This window comes from Brachypodium distachyon, chromosome 1 (genome assembly GCF_000005505.3).
Source record: "Brachypodium distachyon strain Bd21 chromosome 1, Brachypodium_distachyon_v3.0, whole genome shotgun sequence".
In the NCBI taxonomy this organism is placed as follows: Eukaryota; Viridiplantae; Streptophyta; class Magnoliopsida; order Poales; family Poaceae; genus Brachypodium; species Brachypodium distachyon.
In genome coordinates this window covers 51,772,112-51,784,093 of record NC_016131.3, presented here as the reverse complement: position 1 = coordinate 51,784,093, position 11,982 = coordinate 51,772,112, and the positions used below count along the sequence as shown (strand labels likewise).

General features: G+C 44.1%; 2 protein-coding genes and 1 long non-coding RNA gene across 3 annotated transcripts; 1 reads left to right on the top strand and 2 right to left on the bottom strand.

The window, feature by feature from the left end:
* The first annotated feature begins 1,585 nt into the window (after positions 1-1,585).
* Positions 1,586-2,505, top strand: LOC112270025. The gene is made up of 2 exons (XR_002962323.1): positions 1,586-1,835; positions 1,908-2,505. It is a non-coding gene; the product is annotated as an uncharacterized LOC112270025 (long non-coding RNA).
* A 2,868-nt stretch (positions 2,506-5,373) lies between these two features.
* Positions 5,374-6,375, bottom strand: LOC100828454 (NDR1/HIN1-like protein 10). Its single transcript, XM_003561225.4, has one exon. It carries the CDS (start codon positions 6,225-6,227, stop codon positions 5,592-5,594), a length of 636 nt encoding a protein of 211 aa, XP_003561273.1. The 5' UTR covers positions 6,228-6,375; the 3' UTR covers positions 5,374-5,591.
* Positions 6,376-9,375: 3,000 nt separating this feature from the next.
* On the bottom strand, positions 9,376-10,115 carry LOC100839242 (60S acidic ribosomal protein P2A). The gene has a single exon (XM_003557283.4). It carries the CDS (start codon positions 9,859-9,861, stop codon positions 9,517-9,519), a length of 345 nt encoding a protein of 114 aa, XP_003557331.1. The 5' UTR covers positions 9,862-10,115; the 3' UTR covers positions 9,376-9,516.
* Between the last annotated feature and the right edge of the window lie 1,867 nt (positions 10,116-11,982).

The following is an 11,982-nucleotide window of genomic DNA, read 5'->3' as shown; positions in this document are numbered from 1 at the left end:
AAATTTTGGGCGTTCTTACAAATGTAGCCATTTTGGTGTGCTGGTATCCCTGTTTTCATGCACAAATAGGTTTAAAATTAGACTGAATCGGATGGAATCCAATTTTGCTCGACTTGAATGATCCAGATACAACTTTTCTTCATTGGTTGTCTCGTCATTTCGGTTGAGTTCTATGGGTTTATCTATTTTTCATAAATAAACCCAGAAATTCAAAGAATGTACGAAAATATAGTATCTCAAGTCCAGAAAATCTCATATTTGATGCACTCACAAAGCTGCCTAAATCTTCTCGGATGAGTATTGCATACGTTTGACATCAAAAAATTTAAAAACAAGCAAATTTCTATGAATTTGAAATTCAAAAATTAGCAAACGATTTCAGAAATGAAAATTAAATGTTTTATACCTTGATTACTATGATTTACACTTAACTAAAAAATATAATAATGTTAATAGTATGAAATAGTTGTCAGAAAATTATGATTTTCTGCAAGTGTCAATTTTTAGTGATACATTCATCACATAAAAAAATCAGAGCATTATCTAAATTTCACAATGTACTTCATGTACACTGCACCACATCATAAACACCTCAGGGAGATGTTGGAGAACTGAACTCATTTTGACATTTGGATTTAAACCTTTGTCCAAATCTTGTAAAATTTGGCACACTAAGCACATTTGGTATGTATTGCATGTATGCAAAAGCATTTTCAATGTGGACGTGTTTTCGTATTTTTTGAATTTCAAATTCGGTTAAATTTGATGTGTTGGGGCCAAAATTATACGACATACATGATTTGAAGTTGTGGAATAGCTATTGGAAGTATGCAAACATTGGTAGTACTTAAATCCTTTAAGAAAAGTTCAAAAAAACTCTTTACTTTTGCAGATTTGAATGGATTTGAGTGGATTTAAATCCTGGTCAACGCGAAGTCAACTTTCTCAAATGGGTTTGAAATTTCACCAGTGTTCTTAACTTTTGATGTACTTTCTATTGGTGCAATCAGAAATAAATTTGGAGAAGGTCGAATTTTGGAGGTTCTTCCAAATGCAACCATTTTGGTGTGCTGGGACAGCCAAATGTGGCTATTTTTTCCCTGGTCAACAAAAGTGAACCTTCACAAAACAACTTGAAATTTGGTCATCTTGCATAAATGTCCGTTAGGATTCCATATGTGTAGTCTGAAATCAATTTAGAGCAAGTTCACTTTCTAAGCTTTCTCCAAAATTGTCCATTTAGGTGGACTGGAACAGCCAAATGTCGTTATAAGAGCATCTCCAATGGGCTATCCCAAATTTTGTCCGAAAACGTCCATTGTTTGTCCTTTGGGGGGGCTTGTGGACATGTGTCCGCCCAATATCCGCCCCCATCACCCAATGGCGTCCCCCAAACGGACATCTATATGTATGAAAATGACACTTTGTGCATTTCAACTATTTGTGCACACACATACTTTGTTTAGATTACAAATAAATTACATCAAAAATAGCAAACAATTTTTTGCATTTTTGTAACACTGTTGAAATTCTAGTCAAACTCAAAATTTCCTCTTTACATAGATAGAGAATAAATTTAGGCATCAGTCTTTCATCGATTGTCTATATTGTGAAAGAGATATAATTAATTTAGGCATCAGTCTTCATCAGCAAAAGTAAAATTGAACCATGTTTGTATAGCCGTGTTTGTACGCATAGCCTTGGCATATCAATGCTTAATTAATGGCAAAACCAAACTGAAGAAGGGTCGCTACTCACTACTCATCAAGGGGAGGCACCGGCAGGCCTATCGCTGGAGATGGCGGGGAAAGGAGTGGCCCGACTGCTCCATAAAGGTATTCTCAACTGAAGTTTTTAGTTCTCGGCCAGGTAGTTTTCTGAACTGAAGCTCTTTCTCTGAACTGAAGTTCGTCCATGGCGGCTTGGGCGTGGGAAGGCGAAGGAAGCCTATGGGACGCAGTGGATGGCCTCAGCTTGCCGTCCATGGCAGCTACGGGGCAGGGATGAGATGGGAGGCGACGGGGGACGGTGGGACTCAGCCTCCATTCCCGTTCATGGTGTGGAGCTGGAGATGGTGAAGGGGCAGCCAGAGATGATGGGGCGGCCGGAGGTGACGCTTCTCCGGGGATTTTATCCCTCTGTCGCCGGCAGGGTGGCGCTGGTGGCCGGTGGGGTGCTCGGGGATGGGTAGGAGCACGGTGGAGGTAGAGCACAGCGTGGGAACGACGCTTCCGGAGGAGCAGGGAAATCGTGCGTGGAAAAAGTTATGGGCTAGGCCCGGACAGAACGCAGACCGGACACCCCATTTCTCCCCCAAATTTGGGCCAACTTTGGGGGATATGTCCAGACAAAAGTGACAATTTGTCTGTTTGGGATAGCCCATTGGGAGATGGTTTTTGGCCCAATATGTCCGTTTGTCCTAAATAGGACATTTGGGATGGCTTTGGGGTAGCCATTTGAGATGCTCTAAATTCCCTGGTCAATAAAAATCAACCTTCTCAAAAATATTGTAATTTGGTAATCTTGCATAACTTTCCATTCGCTTTTCATTTGTGCAGTCAGAAATTAATTTGGAGGAAGTTCAATTGCGAAAAAAAATATAGGAAATGATAAGTGCCGATAACAGTACATGCTCTTGATCAGTACAAAACTACAAATAGGTAGTCTTCGCACAACAAACCACAAATACATAGACAACATACATCAAAATCAACATGGATTAAACGGAACACAACATCAATATGGATTAACCCTTGCTTTTGGAGGACCTGAGCCATCTACAGTGCCAGCAAAACAGGAGAAATCGTGGAGGCGAGTGAGATCTCCTCGCGGTATTCTAGAACCACTATAGTCCAGATAAGCTTCATCGTCTGAAGAAGAATCAGAGTAGTCCCTGTTGTTGTGGTCCGAACCATCAGTAAGAAGATGAAACCTATCCACCACTTCATGGACGTGGACGATGACCCCGAACGACAGAGCGCGTCTGGTTTCTGGTTCTGCCTCCACTGCACTTGAATCATCAATGAGCTCATCAACGTATTGAGGAGCTGGTTGTGTGGCGAAGTAGGCACTTTCATCAGCAACCGCTTCGGGATGGCACAAGGATCACGCATCCATGCCTTGAGCTTCACGCAGCGTGGATCAATCCTAGGAAGAATTTCCACAAACTCGCCTCTGAACTGATTAATCAAATTCTTCACAAATTCCAGCTCTTGCGCATCCTCCATCAATCCATCCAAGCTAAGTACGCAGCTAAAAGGCAGTTTTGACTCCTCTCCACGGAAGATGGAGGTCCAGCGGCGAAACGAGATGTGGCCGGCAGGGCACCTGATGCACATCGATTGCATCACTGCTGCCATGCAATCATCACTCAAATCAGAGCTAATCAGAAAGTTGGCGGGCCCAGGACATACCGTGATGCGCACTCCCCTTTTGAAGTTGCAGCGCTGCTTGAGAGTTGCCATGACCTTTTCAGCCGAAGTGGCCGGCGGATTGAGCGTTGATCCTGTATGGATGGTAGCAACGATGGCTTTACCTCGCAGCTTCGCTGCCTTCTCTTCCATTCCGGTGGTGCGGGAAATCACTATCTTGGCCACATCGGGCCGGATATCAGGCTCCCCGTGGCAAAATATCTCTTCCGCGAATTGGCGGCAGGTATCGACATTGTGGTACGGAGGTGGGTTAGTGCTCGCCATCGCCGCCTCCCCTTCATTTCATACACCTACTAGCCGCAGCGCCGCCGCCGTCTTCCGCCGATTTAGGGTTTTGGTCGGTATTTGGGTGAGCTGGGGGTGAGAGTAAAGGAGAGCAAGTAGGCTCCACGTGTAAGTAAAGATGACATTGGCCCCCATCTGAAGCGTCGTCCCACGTGTCATCCTTTGGCTCGGCCCACCTGTCATTAACGATGACTGCCCCACCTATCAGGACGCGCGTGCATTGGCCCGCATGTAAGCTCAGTCGACCCATTAAGCACTACCCGCTTGCACTTTCTCCTCGCAGCCCCACACGCCAGAAACGCGGCTCCATCCCCACCTGTCAGCACTCCCCGCGGCCCACCCGTCGGAAGCAAACGGTCAAAGGGGCTTGACCGTTAGCAGGTGCTCCGTGAGGGCGTTTGCGAGGAAGCAGAAAGCGAAAAAGTCTAGAAGCGAGCACAATTATGAGGCCTGGATATTCCCGAGTACAGCTAAGGAAGGAGGGGCACATAAATAAAAACACTCTTTTTTTTATGTTTATCTACTATGTTGGATTATTGAACATCAAATTCAAATCTCGTGCATAGTATGCAATTTTGTGCTATACTTTTGTTATGCTTTCGCATGTTCTTTAATGATTATACGTACGTTCTCAGTTCTTAATGATTGTACGTTCTCCGTTTGTGTTTGGTCGATTCCTAGCTCCGCGTCAGGGCTGGAGCTCGAAGGGGTGTCCCTTTTGATAAGTGGCGTGAAACATAGCCAAAACTGTGACTAGCTACTCGCTCCGATCAAAATTACTTGTCGCAACTTTGTATCTAAAACATTTCAGTATGTAGATACATACATATCTAGACAAAGTTGTGATAAGTAATTTAGATCGGAGTAGCAAAGTTTTGAGACCAGCACTTCAAAACTGGGAGCAAACTAATTAAGAGCTCTTTTACGGTACCATGGAATAAATATGGACCGTTTATTCCTTCCAATCCAATGGATGAGATTAATAAGTACTCCAGGACAGGCATTGAGGAGTACCACCGTTAAACAATACGGGAGTACCATGATTGAAGGGGTAAAATTGTAATCTAAATAATTCAATCTACTCAAGGCTATTCGTGAGGCATAACTGATTTCTTTCCTCTCTAAAAATGATTTCTTTATATCTCTACATGGCAATCAAACCCCTATTTTTGAAGAGATGATCGGTGCAGTGGAGGAGCGGCCGTGACCCTTGTGGAAGGACCGCACTGGAGTCACGACGACGGCCGGAACTCCGGGCAGGAGCCATCGGACGAGCTGCGGGGTTGCGCCGCAGCGCAGATGTATAGATGAATCGAGTATACTTTACCACATCAACGAATCACTCCACCTTCATATCGAATTGATTCATAGGTGCGTTCGTTTGTGATAAGAAAAATCTGCAATCTCATGGATATGACCCAGTTTCATGTGTTCTTGGAATTAATTCTACCAAAATTACACTGGTAATTTTTCTTAGGTATAAAAGCTGTCAGATATGAAGTTGTAGTAGAACGGCAGCAATGTTTAATCGATCGACGTCTCCCTTTCATAGCTCCTGCTGGCGGTGGCGCGTCCGGGGGATCAGGAGGAGCCGGCGGCCGTAAATGAGGATTTATCAAATTATATTAGATTGCCGATAAAAAAATAACACATTTAGTTGACAATAGAAAAAGTCTAAATTACCCTGCTAAATGGAAAGCCAGATTTGATTGGTACTCCACTGTCTTTTTTTGAAGCACTGGGGTACCGTACAAACATAATTAAACACACACACACGGGCAGTACTACATCACAAACATGTAAGTACAACTGAAACTCCAAAAGCACAAACTAAATTAACGCTGGTAGCCAAATTAAGCGCTAGCTAGCTACCGCCTAGCAGGTCTTGTCCGCCTTTTCGAGCTTGCACTTGACCTTCTGAAACACGACCGCCGCCGGCGCCGCCTGCCCAGTCGGCACGAGCTGCAGCTTGAGCGGGCACTTGGCCTGGATCTTACATTTGCTCACGCGCGCCGTGTACTTGACCTCCCCGGACACGGCCACCTCCACCTCGAACACCCCCGTGGCGTTCTGCGCCTTAAACTCCGCAACCCCGGCGTTGCCCAGCGCCACGTATGCGGCGCCGGAGCCCGAGGTGAGCTTGTACAGCACCGTCTTCTTGGCGCCGTGGGCGGCCCCTTTATCGGCGAGCTGGACGCGGTCGAACTGTTGCCCGTCGAAGGCGTAGGCGGCCTCCAGCGGCTCCGTGTTCTTGGCGCTCATCGCCCAGTTCGGGTTGCGGATGGAGAGCGTCAGGGAGAGGTTGTAGGCGAGCGCCGTGGTGGGCGTGCTGACGAGTGCCAGGCGGGTGAGGGAGGCGTCGTCCACCGTGATGGACACCTGCCGGACGAAGCCGAAGGCGACGACGAGGACGATGACGACGACGATGACGACGAGGATGGCCAGGCAGAGGACGAACCACCAGAAGTCCTTCCACCTGCAGTTGTCGCAGCAGTCATCGCATTCCCCCATGGACACGCTACGGTGGCTGGTTGCTTGAGAGCTTGCTAGCTAGCTAGTTTTGGGATACCGGGATAGGAGTGTGTGTGAAGGGCAGTGACAATTTAGCCGTTGAGTTTGGCGGTTCATTTGAGGCTGTTGAGGACCATGTGCTCATCTTTATAAACGTGTCGAGCACTGGACTTGATGATTCTTTCTTTTTTAAAGACAACTGACTTGACGCTTTTTTTTTTGGCAGCAAGACTTGACTTAAAATATAATCCTCGATGGTGCCAGAGTAAGTTTCTTGGAAATCGAGTCGAGGCATTATTACTTGAGAAACACGGGAATCCTACCACAATTCTTGTGACAGAAACCTGTTGCGCGCACGACTAACTTTAGTCTTGCCCCGCGACAACGCGCGCTTTGTGCCGTTGGATTGCCCGCGACAACGTTTTGTACATCTGAGAGGGATCGATGGCGAGAAACAATCGGGCAGTTCGCTTGCCGCAGTTGATTCCATTCTTGTGAGGGTCATAGGTTCGAGTGTATCTCTGACAGCTTACTTATATTTTGCATTTTTGCTACTCACACCAATTCTAAATTGTTGTTAAAATATTATATGTATCTAGACGTTTTTTAAGAATGGATACATTCATATTTGATAAATTTGAGTCAAGAATTTTTTATCAGAGAAAGTACCATACTGCTAAATTGAAAAATATGAATATTTTTTCCAAAAAGTTAAACCCAGGCATACTCATCCTATTACTCATACGGCCATACGTATATTTTTTGGTTAGTGACTCATATTTCTCTCTCCCCGACCCAAATATAGATGTTCCACATCGCACGACACATAATCCAAAATCAATACATGCAGGAACGGAAATAGACCGAGCGAGAAACTTCCTCCCTCCCTCACCAATTCTAGCCAGCAGAGACTCCATGAAAGGTGACGTGGCCCTAGCGTCCGCCCCTGCCACGCTTTTTGCCACCATTGTGCCCAAGCCGAAGGCGCCGTGCCACCTCGACTTGGCTCATCCATCGGCCGCCGGCGTGGCACCATGCATGCAGCGTCCCCCACACCATGGATGTGTAGATGGTTGGCGCTGTTGTCAGGGAGGCTGCGACCGCAAAGCCGACGAAACGACCTCCTCGAGATCCGTAGGCAGTGGCGCCGTGCACGTCGAAGAAGGTGTCGAGGTTGCGAGGCCAACACTGATGACGGCTGAGGCGCATGATGGTTAAAGTTTTCAGGTTTGTGTTTATGATACACGATTGGGTTTAGGCTAAAATTTTAACATGGAATTCAAAAAATGGATTTGAAAGGTTGCTAATTATGTGCCACATGATGGTGAAAGTTTTGGTTAATTCAGAATAGCAATTTTGTAGTAGAGTAGTGGAAACAAACAAATATGGGTATCCAGTTAGATAATATGCTCATTTGCAATAGTTAGTTTGGATAGTCAAAATAAGGGTAAGTTGTTGGAGATAATTGGAACAATTAGTCTCAACCGCGATATCTAAACCAATGCGGGGTGCCAGGGTGTTATGCGTATACTTCCCGAAATATTTTACATCAAATAGGTGGATTGGTGACAACTGAGCTTATAAGACACGATAATGTAGCCAGATCTTCGAGCGCAAATACATCAATATTTTCTAGTAATACTAAGTGCAAACAGCTCAGATGACTATTTACTACTCCTCTTATCCATAATGAATATCTTAAACTTAGTACTACTCCCTCCCTTCCGTTTCATAATACAAGGCACGCACGCATTTCAAGACTTTACTTTCACCACAAATTAGACCAACAAAATGTGAATTATGTATTGTAAAAATTATACCGTCGGAAACTTCTTTCAGATATGAATCTAGTGGTATAATTTTTATACTCACTCCTTCCAACAAAATATGTCTCAAGTTTGTCAAAATTTGGATGTATCTAGACATGACTTAGTGTATAAATGCATTCAAATTTAGTCAAAGTTGAGACATTTTTTGTTGGACGGAGGAAGTAACACATAATTCACATTTTGTTAGTCTAGTTGATAGTTAAAGTTGAACCTCCACGCCTTATATTTTGGAACGGTGGGAGTAGTTGTGTTAATTTTGTATTAAATCTGAAACGCTTATTATGGATCGAAGAAAGTATAATACTTCATCCGTCCCATATTAAGTGATTTTCTATTACACGTATCGTATCTAGACGTTTTTTAAACATAGATACATTAATATTTGACAAATTTGTGTCACTTGACATGGACGGAAGGAAGTAGTTTTTGCCATCGTCTAATAAGCCGCAGCCAGGGAGCTTACCAATGCAGAGCCACGTGCTGACGATATGTATGCTCGTCATGCGTGATATACTAGTACTAATAATTGATAGAGAATTAAAGTATACGACGTACAAGAATCGGAGTGACTTTATGAGACAGGTTGCACTAACGTCGATGTCCAACGCGGTTACGCGGTTTGCGACGCGGGACCTGCCACACCGCGTTAAAATCGTCCTTGTTTATTCCGTCTCCGAAATTCCAGTTTCGGAGCGTGGTATGGGATCGTGGCGCTCGTCCGCTCGTGGTAGGGTTGCATCAAAGAATTCAAGAGTCCTCCGCTAGAGACAGTGGATCAGATGCAAGGCACATCATCTACTGGAATCGCTAGAGTTCGCGGTCATGAATTTTTTTTTTAGGGGAAGTTCGCGGTCATGATAAGGACGTGAAAATAGCCCGCTGGAATTTCTATTGAGCACGAACCAACAAACTACGTCCTCTTGCTAAGTTTTGGTGGAGCCAACAATGAATCATATCAAACAGGCCCAACTGAATACTTTTGAGCACGGTCCAAAAAGCTACGTCCACTTGCAAAATTTTGGTTGGGCCAGCAATCAATCTGATCAAACAGGCCCAACTAAATACTCCTATCTCGCTGGCCCTATTCCTATGCATGGTTTGCTTGTTCAAGATCTGCATATGTAAACGGCGAATTTGGTCCCGAAAAAAAATCTCAACAACAGCGAAAAGAACATTGTCCATGATCCATATGGACTAGGAAAAGAAAACATCGACGGAAGAGGCAAAAAAAGTGATAAACAAAACTTTATTACTACTCAAATCAGATCATTACTAAAAAGACGAACATATATCTTATATATCGACGAGCACATACACTCTAAACGCACAAAGCAAAACAGATTTTACAGATAAAAAATTCCGTTTCTGAAAAACTTACGAGGAAAAAGGACTAGACATATACTACTAGTCTACTACTAGATCGATATAGCTTCGATTAATTGGACGCCATGGATGGATGCTTAGTCAAAGAGGCTGAACATGTTCTCGTCGTCCTCCTCTTCCTCCACCTTGATCCCCTCAGCCTTCTCCTCCTTCTTCTTGCTCTTCTCCTCAGTAGCAGGTGCGCTGCCATCGGCGCCGCCCACGGCAGCACCGCCGCCGCCGGAGGGCGCAAAAGCGAGCCTCTCCCTGCCGGCGGCGAGGAGCTCCGCCACATCCTTGCCCTGGACCTCCTTGAAGAGCATGTCAAGCTTGGCCTCCTCCACCTCGGCGCCGACCGAGTCGAGGATCTTGCGCACGTCGTCCTTGCTCGGGCTCGGGTTCCCGGCCAGGTGCGCCAGCAGGTACGCCGCCATGAACTTCATCTCTCGGGATATCTGGATTTACTGGACCTCGGCGACGGAACCTAAGTTGCTAGCTAGATCGATTCGCCGTACGTCCAACGTGTCAATCCTCGATGATATATGACGGGCCGTGCAGGGTACGTGGCCGTGTGTGCACGTATGTAGGGCAAAGCGCGCGGGCGCGTGAGTGTTGGGATTGATCTTGAGTTTGTGTCCAATTAGGAGTTGTGTTTCAAGTAAGACGTGAATTAGAGTTTGAGTAGAGTCCGTGTGTGGTACTAGTACAAGGTCCCGACCGTTAATCGGACGGTTATACGTGCTCGTCCTAGGTGTTAGGAATCAATTGTGCCCGTGTGCATGTATGGATTATCGTGAGTTATTTGTGTTCGAGTAGGTCTAGAACTTTGTCTTTGTCCTGTATAAGTACATGTATACTCCATCCGTTTTATAATTCTTATCTCAAATTTGTCTAAAAATGGATGTATCTATTTCTAAAAAATACATCTAAATACATGTAATATTTTGACAAGAATTATGAAACGGAGGAAGTACAAGATAGGGTTGTGGTCAGGTCGTGAGTTGAGTTAATTAAGAAGATTGTAACGTGAGATTGTGATAAGAGATTAAAAAAACAGTGTCCTTGGCAAACAGAAACAGGATCAGAGTCAGTGGGAGAGGTCCGGGCCGGGGCTCATACGTGCTCCAAAAAGCTTTGGCCTCACGTATGTTATGTTCGCGTACTAACGGACATGTAATTCGTGTGACTTTCAAACTGCCACCCCGGACCTGCACCGTCATGAGAGTTAAAATTCATGACGCGATATTCTAGTGACAAACAAAAATTTGTCCACGAGATTTATCGCTGCCGACTATATATTTACGGCAAATGCTTCTTCTCATGTATTAAAATAGGGTGCGAGTATATCTAAGTAGCCTGGCTTTTTAGGAAAAAGTCTTAAATCTAAGTTGTGGAATGAGAGCCGTTGGATTAATATATCCAGATCTCATTTTACATATTTTTTTCATCATCCGTTTCGAATCTTAAAGCACAAATCATATTCAACGGCTAAGGAATCGAGTTATCCCTAACTAAAAATCAGGCAACTTTAATATGGCAAAACTCATTTGATTAGATCCATATATACTCGCAAAAAATTTATATAGATGCAAAGGAAATCCGTCAAGAGCCTCCCTATTCTGCAAAGACTGATCAATGACGTAATAACATTAGAACGTTGCATTTGGTTTGACTTAATTTGATCATGTTTATTAATATTTTATGTGTTTCTCCTATTCTACAAATCAAACGACAAAATCTATGTGTTTCACAATCCTCAGTTTTGCACATGCATTGCTATTTTGCTTCGTGTTTTTGCCGTTCTCACGTTTTCAAAATTTCCAAATCAAAGAGGTCCCTATAGTTGTGAGGCTAGACCACGGTCTACAGTCTAATGTCTAATCCTATCAATCCTTTCTAATCCTTTTGGTCACCTCGCAATGCCCTTATATAAGTTACACATGTTCAAGTTAAACACCTAACAACTAATTATGTACAAGTTCAATTGTAACTCAACTCATGTACATAGTCAACACAAATTCCACGTTGGCGAATATATTCTTAAGATCTAAAAATGCTTGGTAATATATTTATATTGCTTAAATATTAAATCTTACAACTTATGCATGCATTAAGACCAGGATCTCAGAGTTTTAGTGATGGTGCAGAACCGTTAGAAATAGCCAAAAACCGACAGAAATATAATTCGTGTCGGTCAACCGTCACGAAAATACCATCGGAACTGGAGCGTCAAATAAAAACAATTTGCGTGTCAATGACCCGTCACAAATAATATTGTCTTTGTCTCCTTGGTCTTCCTCAACCCTTCTCGGCCCCCTCAATTTTTTCGCCACGCTTCGCCACTGATGAGCGGTGGGAACAGGTGTTACGACATGTTTAGACGTAGGTTAGAAAGTGTCCTATCAATGGTACCTTTTCTTGGCATACTACAAACTACAAAGGGACTCGAGAGGAGTAAGGAAAGTACCCTGTGGACATTTGAACATACGTCAACTAGAGACATACTTGCATAGCAAGGCAACCCTGAACCGTCTTACTAGAGTTAGGCTGGTTAAGATACTAGA